The 13,132-nt window shown below is 39.2% G+C and overlaps 1 protein-coding gene across 2 annotated transcripts in view; it reads right to left on the reverse strand.

Annotated features, from left to right (window-relative positions):
- LOC111156994 (VPS41, HOPS complex subunit) overlaps positions 1-13,132 on the reverse strand; it is a 175,697-nt gene that overhangs the window by 90,952 nt on the left and 71,613 nt on the right. The window contains exons 5-7 of one of the 2 annotated variants that reach the window (XM_022518194.1): positions 10,419-10,493; positions 2,821-2,883; positions 1,041-1,106 (exon numbers count right to left, since the gene is read on the reverse strand). In XM_022518194.1, coding sequence (XP_022373902.1) covers positions 1,041-1,106; positions 2,821-2,883; positions 10,419-10,493 — 204 coding nt within the window. The remainder of the gene's footprint in view (positions 1-1,040; positions 1,107-2,820; positions 2,884-10,418; positions 10,494-13,132) is intronic. The other variant, XM_022518195.1, reaches the window with a different exon arrangement.

Genomic DNA, 13,132 nt, shown 5'->3' on the forward strand with positions numbered 1-13,132 from the left:
CCCCCCCCACCCACAGACATTTTTAAGAGAGGCTGATGAGGCTACAGCTTAAGGATAACCATAAGCTGGGCTGTAGGAAGGAAGACGCTACCTGGCTCCCAACCAGAAATCAGAGCTGGGGGAATGTGGTCTTCATGCTGTGGAACAGAATCAGGATCTATAGCAGCTGCAATGGACTCCCATTACAATGAGCTAAAACCAATGTTTGAGAAATATGAAGTAATGACCAGTATGCTTTCCTGCCCCATCAGTCCATGAGGCAGCAAACCAAAGGAAAGCAACAGATAACTACCATAAAACATTCAAAAACCATTTGGTAGCTGAACCTCCGAGTAGCCATTCCAAAAGGCATACACTGCTACAGAAATAACCACAGACCACCTCATTTTCCCTGAGTTCCAAACTGGATATGAAGTAATATTCAACATTCCAGTACACTAACAGTATTTTTGTTATAAAAATGGTTTAAAAATACCACTGGTTAATAAAAATAAAAAAAAGAATTAACTTGACTTATCCTATAAGCAGGAAGATTCTTTAATTTTACAATTTACTGTGTCGATACATAAACATGTAAATGTACAAAAGAATTACTTTCCTCTCTTAATTTTTAAGTAGCACTAAGATAATGAAAACACACCAGAAATAGGTCAGTAAAAAAAGCTATAATTGTTCCAAAACTTTATTAAGGCCTGCAAGAGACTTCTACAATGAGAGCTAAAAATGTGAGTTTAATTGTTCTTTTGTTATTTTTAAATGCTATTTTTTTGTTTGTGGAAGGGACCTTTCAAAGCGCTAGATGTTAGTTCCAGTGACAGCTCTGTTTTTCTTGCTCTGTATCTACTCCAAAGAAACAGATGAGGTGAGAAGCACTGAGGTCTCAGCTTCCCCAAAAGAGGACGGTCTTACAATTTCACCACATGGTCTTTCTCAAAATTTCTCTGAATAGTCAAACATTAAAAATATTATGGATAAATTAAAAACCAAACCGAACCTCCACGTCCACCCCAAGTCACTATGTAATGGCACAAAGCGATTACCTTCTTCCCTCCAGTCACAAACTGCTTGCAGCTGGATCTCACGAAATGTGGGTGCACGGCAATGATCTACAAGGGAATGAGGACCCATCATTGGTTTAGGAGTTACAGTTAAAGCACGGAATGAAAATTCTATATACTTGACAGGCAGCATAATCTAAAAATTATCCTGAGAGCTAGGGAAGAAGTTATCTATTCAGGTAATAGTCTGCAACTGAGGACATCTGAGTTTTTGCTCTCTTGTGAAAAGATCTCTCCTTGAAGCCAGGTCAAAGCTAAAAGATGAGAGTGAATTAGTTCTAGTTTCTGGCTGACTGAGGTTTCTCTGAGTGGGCATCCCCTCTCTAGGCTCAATCGAGGCAACAAGATGTCACGAATGTTTGTAACTGAGTAGGATTCATAGAAGAAACCCAGAGAAAGTACCCAGCCATCTCCTTGTCCCGGATGCCTTCCAATGATTTGAGGGCACCAACTGGAACAGGTGGGGCAATGGTTTTTATCTTACTCAACTGTGGTTATCAACTTTGTGTTTTTAGGGCCAATGTCTATCCGGAGCTCCACATTCACGTTTCCGAAACATCCATACCATTTTCACCAGATGTACGAGTTATCTGAACTCAAGACCTAATTAGCAACGTCCTGACTCAAAACATCCCTTCCTGCAACTGATGGCATCGCCATGTACCACCACCACAGCAAGAACCAGCTCCTGCCTCCTCCCTCACCCCATCCAACCCTTCACAATGGCTTGCAGTCAAGTCGACCTCCTATCGGCTTTCTACATTCCCGTCTTCGACTTCCCCATGAATACTCCCGATGCTCTTGTTACTGAGGTCCTGTGATGCCCTGCCTCGAGGACATCACTAGCCTCCTAAATTGCCTTTGGCCTGCAATCCCTCTCCTGCTTAAACCACCCTCCACGCTGGAGATGCCTTTGGAAAACACATATCAGATCCTATCTCTCCTTTACCTGTTGATCAATAAGGGTTTGAATAAACAAGTGAAAACAATGGATGACCTCTCCCTTCAACAACTCTAATCGTCACTTTACTGACCATAACTGTTATCTAAGACCGCTCTTCCTGCCGTACAGCTATCAGCCCTCCAATCTATACTGTATATAGTCGCCATATTCATTTTCCTTAAGCGTAGCTCAGTTTATGTCACTTCTCTGCTCTTAAACATTCAATAATTTCTCCTTATCTACCACATGGAGTCTAAATTTCTTAGCCTGAGAACAAAAGCAGCCCCAATCTGCCCGAACAGCTCTCCTGCCAAGTCAGTGTTTTATGTGCCATCTAAACTAGGCTTTTTTTGCCACTTCCTGAACACAGTTTGAACTTTCTGGCCTCTCCGTTTACATTACATTGTTCTTCCACATGGAAAGCCAGTTTCTCTGTCTGCCCTGTCCATTTATTAAAGCCCACCCAAATATCACTCCCGCTGTGAAGCCATCACTAATACAGACAACTAAAGTAACTCCTCTCGGCTTTGGACTCCTTAATATTGTTTGTACCTCTTTGAGTCTTTAATCGCAGACTGTGTGTACATATCCTCTCACTCACTACAAGAAAAGATTCCTGGGGACAGACTGACAGCACAGTCGTATAACAAACATCCTGTGCTCTTTTATGCCATCAAATGGTATCCAGTGCTTCCTTAAGTGTTGAAGAGATGCTTACTGACCAAATTAATGCAACACTGGTAGGGCTCAAAGCGCTGTAATCCTTACTGCCTCCACTGAGAAAGCCCTTAGAAAAATTAAAACTTACTGTATACTTACTTTAATGGGACAGTCAAAAGTCTCATGAAATTCTTCTCCAGAATACAGTCCAAACACCTGCACCTGAAAAGTAAAATGGATCCTGTCAGTTCACCCTGACAGCAACAAAGAAGGCTGCTGATTCAGAAAGAATACAAACTATTGATTAAAAAAAAGCAGAATATGTAATAATCTAAGGCCCCTGTGATCTCTATTAACTATCCAATGAAAACAATTCTATCAGGGTGAGAGTACTCCACTGCAATTAAGGTTTTATTAGCATCTCATGGATAGAGTTCCCTTTACTCACCACAAATTTGTTTTATTAAATGGATGACAGCTTTTAAAAACGAACTAGATACGAATAGGTTATTAATATTCTTTTATGAACTTCCCATAGTCTCCCCTAAAGGAATTATTTTTTCCTTCCCTTGAAGGAAAAAGGTCCTTCTTTTTTGAGTCATATATATATAATCAACCATGCAGATAAATGTGGCAAGAGATTAGGTGAACTGCACTTCATTTATAATCTTACATTGAATCTACTGCGAGTGTATAAATTAAGATTTAAGTTTCTACTTACCATCTAACAACCTTAAAGTTGTTCCAGACTACTTTAACCATACCAAATCTGAGTGGTTTACTTAAAAACGGAATAATATACATTATTGCAGAGGGTACGAATCATAAATTTACAGCTTGATAAACTTTCATGACCTAACCACATCCCTGCAGACACCATCCAGATCAAGAACTAGAACCCAAGAAGCACCTCTGTGTTTCCTCGTATTCTTCGTCCACCTAACAAATGAGCCACTACTCTAAAGTCCATCATCACAGATAAACTGTGCTGGTGTCTGAATTTTATATACACAGGAACATGAATTACTTCACTGGTTTCTTTCACTCACCATCTTCCTTACAAGATTTACCCAAACTCTTATATACAGCAGTAGCTGGTTCTCTGTCGTTGTATAGTATTTCAGTGTATGAATATACCATAATTCATGTATCTGCCTTTTGTTGAACATTTGGGTTGTTTCCAAATTGGGGCTATTATAAATAATGCTATGTACACTCTTTACAAATCTTTTGGGGCACTAAGATACACATTTGTGAAGAGTACCTAAGTAGGACTGGAACTGTTGTCATAGGCTATGCATCTGTTCACATTTAATAAACAGCCAAAGCATTTTGGAAAGGGGTTTTGATCAATTTACACTCTCATCAGCAGAGCTTAAGATTCCAGGAGCTCTCAGATACTTGGAGCTATTAGGGGCACCTAGAACTACTTCCCAGCACTTGGGAGACTCTTCTAGTCTCTAGAAGAGGGGTATTACTTCTTCCTTAATTTTGTAAGAATTCACTAGTGAAGCCATCCAGGGTGGGGTCTATGTGAGAAAGTTTTAATTACAAATTCAAATTTTTAAGTAGTTATAAAACTAGTCAGACTTTTGATTTCTTCTTGTTCTCATCTTAGTAAGTTGTGAGTGGTTCATTTTTTGCGAGTTCGAAGAAGAAAATTTACTTGTGATACAATTTTTGGAGACAAATTCATTCATGAAGAGATAAAATTGTAAGGGCAACCATTTTGTGACTACTGTTTTTACATCCTGCGCCAAGTATGTTTTCTGGGTTCCAACAACAGCACATGGTACACTGTAACAAAGAGGGTATATGATTTTCCCCAAGGAGGTCTGTTGAAGGTATTCTTGATGTGATCCCTGGATACTAATGGCCAGACCCTAGTCCTGGTGGGATGGAATGGTATTTTAATTCATTTAAAATTTATTTAAATTGGGGTGCCTGGGTGGCTTAGTGGGTTAAGCCTCTGCCTTCGGCTCAGGTCACGATCTCAGGGTCCTGGGATTGAGCCCGGCATTGGGCTCTCTGCACAGCAGGGAGTCTGCTTCTCCCCCACCCTACCTCTCTGCCTACTTATGATCTCTCTCTCTCGAATAAATAAATAAAATCTTAAAAAAATAAAATGTATTTAAGTTATTTATTAAATTTATTTAAAACTTACTTAATTTAATTATAAATATTTAAATATTTAATTATACGTAGCTAGCACTGAAAATCCTGCCCTGCCTCATGCAGTCCTTATAGCAACACTGGTAGGTATGATAGCAAGCACCATTATGCCTACTAACCAGGTGATCCTACAGAAAAATAAAGGACTTGGCCAAGGTTGTAAGAAGCAAGAAGAGTTTTCCAAGCCCCTATTCTCTTACACACTAACATTATATGAGACAGTTTAAAATATGGAAATAAGATATCTTTTTACAGAAAGTGTAGGAAAAGTGGAACCGGAAAGGGAATGATGGAATGAGGGAATGATAGAGGATTTTTGAATGTTTTATCAAAAACCTCAAATATTTACCAAAATAAAGGGAAGGTGAATGTCAGACTCTGTATTAGGCAACTCTGTGATCAAAGCTGACACTAAATGAAGCAGACCATTCATTCCAAAGGATAAGATTCCTTCTGGCTACAAGAAGGTAAAGGTGATTTTAAAAACAAAAGCTATGTGATTTTTATGGTGGGGAAAAGTATATGAGATGTAAATAAATGAGGTATAAGCCCTCTGAAAAAGACTGAGGCATCAGTAAATAGAAGATAAGTATTAGGACCGTGATTTGAATGGTGAAATTAAATTACAAATTACCAGGGATAAGTGCCCCTTTAAAAATTATGAACCCACATTAAAAAAAAAAAAACAAAACCCATATTGGCGATGTAATAGTAGAATAAGGGGGAATCAAAAGAAAAGTGAACAGACGAGGTTCTTGGTTCTGGGTTCATACCCTACTGCTACGTTTGACTGAATAACCTCTTCTTCAAATATTCCTGTTTCCTCCTTCAGTATGGAAAACACTAGAACTTCCACAAGACAGCTCTCATAAACTTGATCGGTACAACCAGGGTGATTTGTAAAATCTGCACTGTTTTGGTTCATTTCACTAATGTGACAGGCCAAACGAGCTGGTCGTAAGTTATAACACCATAGCTAATAAAATCCAAAACAGTTTTTATTTATTTCTTCTCCCTCCCTCTTTATTTATTTTGCCATTTTTGTCAGTGAATATCATACTCGTCTGTGAAAGGAACCTGCTGAATGTCTGCCTAGAGAGTTCTGGCTTTAAGGAAGATCTCATCCCAGGTAAGAACCTGTAATTAAAGGCTAAAACAGAGGGGGTCTTTTTGAAAATGGTATCCTCTAACAACCTCCCCCAACTAGTCACAAAAATACCTAGTGAAGAAAAAGAGAAAATTCAGAGCAGGAGCCCTTACGGCCAATCTATGGCAGTCCTGGCAAATTTCTCATTAACGCCAGACCCGTAGGGCCATGTGAGGACCACGGAAGGCATGTGATATGTTTTACTGCTTAAAGTAAAGAAAACCTGCCCTCATGGAACTGTAAGGAAGGTGTAGATCTTCACCAAGTGAGCATGGAGTTCTATGTATTTGCCAACCAGAAAACCGGGCAATGTAGCCCATCTGATGGAAAGGAACCATGAGCGAGGTGGCCAGAGGCTCAGACAACCTCCCCGGCTGTACTTCCCTTGAAAAGGCCTTTCTCTCAAACCCCAGTTTCAACAGAAACAGGGCGAGTAGGAACAGGAATGAACATGGAAGCTGCCTTCCATCTGGGGTAGGAGCTGAAGAGACCCTCCCAGAGGAGATTGGATTTCCTTTTCTCCACCCATGAAGAGTGTCAGAGATCCAGGAGCAGCAGCAGAGGCTCCCATGTCACTGGGGGAGCTGTCTTAACCAATGAGCTCTGGTCAGAGGGTATCAAGCTCATTTCCCGGGGCCCTTGCGTGGAGAGAAGAAGGTGATTCCACAACACCCAAAATGCTAACAGGCAGGGCCAAGAGCAATCAGACACAGACTCTGTTTGCTAACCCGGATTCAGAAAGAGCTCTTCTTGTTCTAGAGCGAATAAAGAAGCAAAAAAAAAAAACCACACACAGGTCTGTAAAAACGATATTGCAGAAAACAATTCTGATGACTCAGAGGGGAAAAAAGCATGCTTTTAAAAAGAAAACTGGAAAACTGTTCAGTGACTTCACTAAGAAAAGACGTCTGTGAGTCTGGAGCCGAAAGATGACCTGATGATCGCTAGCGATTACTACATGTTTCTTCTGTCCCTCTACTACTCCAAACAATTTATAAATATTAACTCATTGATTTTTAATAATCAATGAGGCAGGTACCATCATTATCCCCAATTTATAGAGGAGGAAACAGACTGAGGCACAGAGAGATAGGAATAATGTACCTGACATCACACAGCTAAAATGTGGCAGCATGATTCCATTCCTAACCTTTAGACTATAGTACGTGGCACTCTAACACACAAAAGGGACACTGGCTGCCCCAGTCGGTTGAGCATCTGCCTTCGGCTCAGGTCATGATGCCAGGGTCCCAGGATGGAGCCCCACATCGGGCTCCCTGCTTGGTGGGAAGCCTGCTTCTCCCTCTCCCTGCCTGCAGCTCCCCCTGCTTGTGCTCTCTCGCTCCCCCTCCATCAAATAAATAAATAAAATCTTAAAAAAAAAAAAAAGAAAGAAATACAAGAAGTTGTAAATTTTTTAAATTAAATATATATCTGGCTGATATGAAAATAGAGCCAGGAGCAAGAGAAAGACTTCAGGAAAATTAAACATCCAAGATGGAATAAAATGCTATTCCATGAGGCAACATGGAGACTGGGATAAAAGCAAATCAGCAAAGGGAACAAACAAGAGACTCCCTAACTACAGAGAAAGGAAGAGGAGAAAATGAGAAAGAAAAGCACACACATGTGTGTGTGCCCATGTGTGCATCACACACGCAGTATGACCGGTTTTCCTAACAATATACATACTTTTGAAAGGAGAAGGGTTAATGGTGCTTATCCATTCACCCTCTTTCCTTGAAAAGTTTAGCTACAATAATGCAGGAGGGGGAAACGCCAGTTTGCGATGGGTTAAGAAGTGAATGGTTAGCAGTAAAAACAGGTGACATAAACCCAGAGCGCTCACCATACACCCAGCACCTGGCAACGTTCCCAGGCGGCCCCTAGCATGCCCAGGGCCCAGTGGAGGAAGCAGCGGAAATCCCGCCCAGGCAGGCGGAATACAGAGCCAGTGCTTAGCCTCTGCCCCAGAACTGCCTCCAGCCTAAGTATTATTGGGTTTCTTTGAAGAAATGAAAATAAATGGAATTGAAGCAATAATCAAAATCAGAACTGAAGTAAACTTTCCTGAAATGAAAACAATACTTCAGTATATGGATCAAAAGGACTTACTGTGTTCCAGACAAAATTAATGAAAATAGACCTGAACAAAACATAACTTAGCAAACTGAACTACAAGGGCCGTATATTGTTGTTTTATTGTTGTTATTATTATTAGTCTAAGCTCCAAGGTAGGACCAAAAAAAAAAATTTTTTTTTTAAAAGGTTTTGTGAAAGAACAAAAGTATGCTAGCCTCAGACATGTTTACAAAAATAAAGGTCAGACAAAAGGAAGCAACATCTCCAAAATTTTAAAAGAAAATATCTCCACGCTGAACTCTACACTAAATTGATTCTAGCTTATGTATGAAGGTGATGTATATTATCTAGGGGTCTTAATACACTAAAGAAAGAAAAATCACAACAGCCATTTAAACATGCATTAGATCTAAATATCTTTGTAATATTCTTTGTGTTTATCTTTGTAATAATCTTTGTGTTTTTATCATTACTGACCGCTTTGCCAGATCATTCTATACTAGCTACTCAATTTTCCCAATACTGCTAGCTTACATAAATTATGTGCACCAAAATATTTATTTTCAGTTCTATCAATGCTAATAAAACATATGTGAAAACTGTTTTAAAAAATGTATCACAAGGGGTGCCTGGGTGGCTCAGTCGTTAAGCATCTGCCTTCTGCTCAAGTCATGATCCCAGGGTTACGGGATTACCACCCCCACCCCCGTCCCCCGCTATTTGGGAAGACTGCTTCTCCCTCTCCTGCTCCCCCTGCTTGTGTTCCCTCTCTCCCGTGTCTTCCTCTATCGAATAAATAAAATCTAAAAAAAAACAAAAACAAAAAGTATCACAGGTCTACACCAAAATACGGCAGTTAAAAATCTGCCTAAATTGGAAAACAGGTATTTGCCAAGAAGTATACCAGGTGATATCTGAGGGTCATTATACACTAGACAGAATTAAAATATCCCACTTTGCCACATCAAATAATAATTATTCAACATTTAAAGATCTGAAAATTCACTGATGAAGTTATTTCAGTAAAAATTATTTTCCAATTTGAAAAATGAATATTCTCTTCCTACAATTTAGTTCAACTAAATTGGCTGTCAGCCCAGAACAAATTCCTTACCTTTAAGGACAAAAATAAATAAATAAAAATGACCTTCCTTTACAAATTCATAAATACTAAAAGATAATTCTCAATTTCCATATGTACCAGGCTCCTCCCTCACCTCCCTGACAGTCTGGTCCACCTCAGGATTTTAGAAAGTACTGTAAAATTTGACAGTGATCTTTGGAAAGCACAGGGTTCCAACCACCATTTCAAAGGACCCTTTGGGCAACATTAAGCTTAGATATATAAAATGCATTCTTGTGTGTCAAGAGGACTTCATTTTTCTTTTGCTAATAGATCAAATGGGTATAAATCTTTTACACGGAGCACACTGTTTTTCATTTACTCATCTTAATGACCCATTGAATTTAGATCATGTAAAAATACAAAATCAGATTAGGAAATGTGCTCTATTCAGTCAGGAGTATGTAAGATTGTGTAATGATTCTTAATGCACTTTTCTCAGACTGTTATTTTAGAAAAGTAGCTTAAATACACTGTGTATTAGAATTTTATCATTGCAAACCAACAGTAGAAAAGACTTCCATCGACTGAAAAACAAAAAAGACATTCTTATAAGTGGAAAATCAATCACCACAACCACTGAATGTCGCAGCTCAACATCAGCAAGAAGCACTGATAATTGTTAGTTATACACCCGTGCAAGTGATGTATGTCCTCGGTTGAGGAAGTGGGTGCCAGGTTTTTAGAAAACTGTACATATATTGATTTTACATTTATTTAATGTGGCCATTGTAAGACACTTTATTCTTCTGATAAACTATGATTGCTTATCAAAAGATTCTATAATTCAAGAGAAACATTCATAACTTGTGTGAAAATGAAAACCACCGGCCCACAGAAATCATGCCCACAAAATCCAATTTTGTGGATTTATGGCAGAAAGGCATTAAACTACTGGTCTTGCAGGGACTGCAGACTAGTCACTGAAGTATAAGTGGCACAGCAGTAATGATTAAGGTGACACGTCCCCCTGCCACAGCTGTTAATCAGCTTAATACTAGTTACTTTATTGACATTCTTGTAATTACTTTTCCTAAGGCACATTTGTGCGACATATATTTTACTTTAATTATGAGCAATCGGAAGCGAGTCCAATACCCAAAAAGAATAATCAAGGTTCTCCTAAAGCAGGTATACAGTAAGCCGGGTGCGTTTCCAAGCCCCTGGAGTTGGAGACCATCCCAGGCCTCAGAACCAGACCGTGTTTTCCACGGGCCCATGTCATTGCCATACCTTGCCATCCTCCGAACACACGCCCATGTGCTCTCCACTCTCATCCAGGCTAATCTGATTTATCTTCACGGGGCTCTATTCAAACAAACAAACAAATAAACATGTAAAACTTCAGGAAAATATATACATCAACAACCAAATGCTTTGCTCTTTGTAATATTTCAGTGAGACAAACGTCTATTAGTTTAGATGTGTGAGTGTAAGACATATTTGGTTTTTGGAAATGAAAATGGTAAGGTACAGCTTTGCTCTCACACACATAATAAACCTGGAAACCCAAGACTTCCCAAAATTACGTATTGCACGAGCTTCAAGTCCCACCAAAAATGTTATTTTTGTTACAGGTTATACGCCTTTTTATGTATTCTCTTCTATTTACTCCCCATTCCTAAAACTCCTTCCCAAACAAATCCATTAAAAGAACATATCAAACGCCAAAATAAAAAATCATGAGGCAAAGAAAAATTTTGACTGTTCCAGTTTGGTACATTCTTCTCTCATAAATCACTAAATTGACTTTGTATTTAAACTTTATGCTTAGTACTTTCTGGGGGGAAATGTACAGGGTGTGGTTGATATTCACTAATTTGTTATCCCTCTTCTTTTCAGTAATCTCAAATTTTAAAGATCTGTCAAGACTGAAACCAGGCATTCTACTTTGAATGTATTTTCCCAAGCATAAATAAACAACAGGACTTTTATTATTTTTCACAGCTTTCTAGTTTTCTATGTAGCCAACTGTTTACCTACTAAAACGTTCAAATAGGTGGATTTTCCAATAGAAGTCAAGACTGGTAAATGATGACAACACTAAAAAATGGTAAGCTTTTATTCTCTTCCTAAATAATGGCGGTTTCCTGCTCTTTTACACAAAACATGATAGAACTAAGCATGGAAAGAAAAGCCTTCATCAGTTATGGCATGAGTCTGCAAATTAGTTTTTTAAAGTATCTAACTTTAAGATAATTTGGTTGTTGATAGGATTAATGGAAAAATACAAAATGGAATGTTCCTTTCTCAGTGGAAAGTATCTCAGAGCTAGTAACCAAAGGTTAGGGCAGACCAAAACTCCGAGACCTCAGAAGACCACCCACTGACTGATGCTGTTGAGAGAAATTCCTCCGTTGCAGGGTGAGACAGCTGGCCCCAGAGCCCTTCCTCATGTTGGTCATTGCAACACTCCTGAAATGTAGTCTATGAAAATGAACCTCATCTCCTTAAAAGTTCCTAGAATGTTGAGGTGCCCCAGTGGCTCATTGGTTTAAGTGTTTGCCTTTGGCTCAGGTCCTGGGGTTCTGGAATCCAGCCTCGAATGTGGCTCCCTGCTCAGCAGGGAGTCTGCTTCTCCCTCTCCCCCTGCCCCCACTCATGCTCTCTCTCAAATAAGTAAAAAAAATTTTAAAAGTTTCTAGAACGTTAAAAGAGGAAAGGACCTTGTAGATAGACATTTGATCCCTTTTACAGGGGAATAAACCAAAGTCCAGGGATGAGAATCACAAAAGAGAAAGTGCCAGGGATCCAACCTAGAGAGCAGGGGACAGGCGTCTAGCACAGGGAGCGTGATGGATGATGGATGGCAAGGAATACGCAAAACAAAACACAAGCTGAAGGGAGAGCAGTGAGGGCGTCTGGACTCCTGGCTGAGAAGCCCGAATGCTCAGCTTCTGTGTCTTCTTTGGATAAATGCTTTCCTCACTGAGTATCCTCTGGGACCAGTTTCCTAACGTTCATCATTTTGTTCATCAAACAACATTTTAATACCCATTTACTCTAGCAAATATAACCCCCTGACTGTAATTTTACTATTTACATAGATGACATAAGCATAGATTATGGTTATAAGGTATCTTGGTTATATCTGGGGTGTGTGTGTGTGTGTGTGTGTGTGTGTGTGTGTATGGTTATATATAATATATAATATATAATATATAACATATTTATCTCAAATTACATTTTAATAGGGGTATATAGCCTGTCAATGCTGAGTTTTCCTGTCCTAACATGGTAGTCTCTGCATGTGAATCAAAAACTGAAGAAAATCAAAGTGCGCCACATGTGACCAGCAGCTGGTATCAGACAGCACATGAATCAGAACATTTTCCCCATTGAAGGAAGTTCTACTGGACAGGGCTGTTCCAGGCCTACAAAACCGAGCCCCACCTCTGAATGCAGTCCTTCTTTATCATTACAACGAATTCCTCCCTCAGTAGAATCTGTACCACCACATTAGCAATGTTACAGGGAAAAGCAGATCTACAAGGTTTGAGAATCCTCTTTCCCTCACAACTCTGTGAGCAACAGTATTTTCTTTCTTTAATTTTCTGCCAAAGATCAATACTCATTGATTTATTTCCCTGACTACTAATAAACATAAGCATTTTTCTTAAGTCTGTTGGCCAATTAATTTGCTCAAGCAGTTGTACTTATTTGCAGACAGCTCATACTCATTTTTCTATGGACATGTTTGTCATTTTCTTGTTAATTTCCTTTTTATTTTTAGGGTATGAGGTCGTGGTACAATACCTTACCCGGACATTGTATGTGGTCTTTTTTTTTTTTTTTTTTTTAATTGGAAGACGGCTATTGCTTTATTTCTAATGTTAAAGTCTTTAATACTTTTGGGACTCATTTTTTTCCCCAAATGGATATCCTGTTGGGGCAGCCCCATTTACTAAATAATCCATCCTTCTTCTGAAGAGAACTGTTTGTCATAT

The sequence above is a fragment of the Enhydra lutris genome, unplaced genomic scaffold (assembly GCF_002288905.1).
Source record: "Enhydra lutris kenyoni isolate GAN:26980312 unplaced genomic scaffold, ASM228890v2 scaffoldscaffold51, whole genome shotgun sequence".
Classification (NCBI taxonomy): Eukaryota; Metazoa; Chordata; class Mammalia; order Carnivora; family Mustelidae; genus Enhydra; species Enhydra lutris.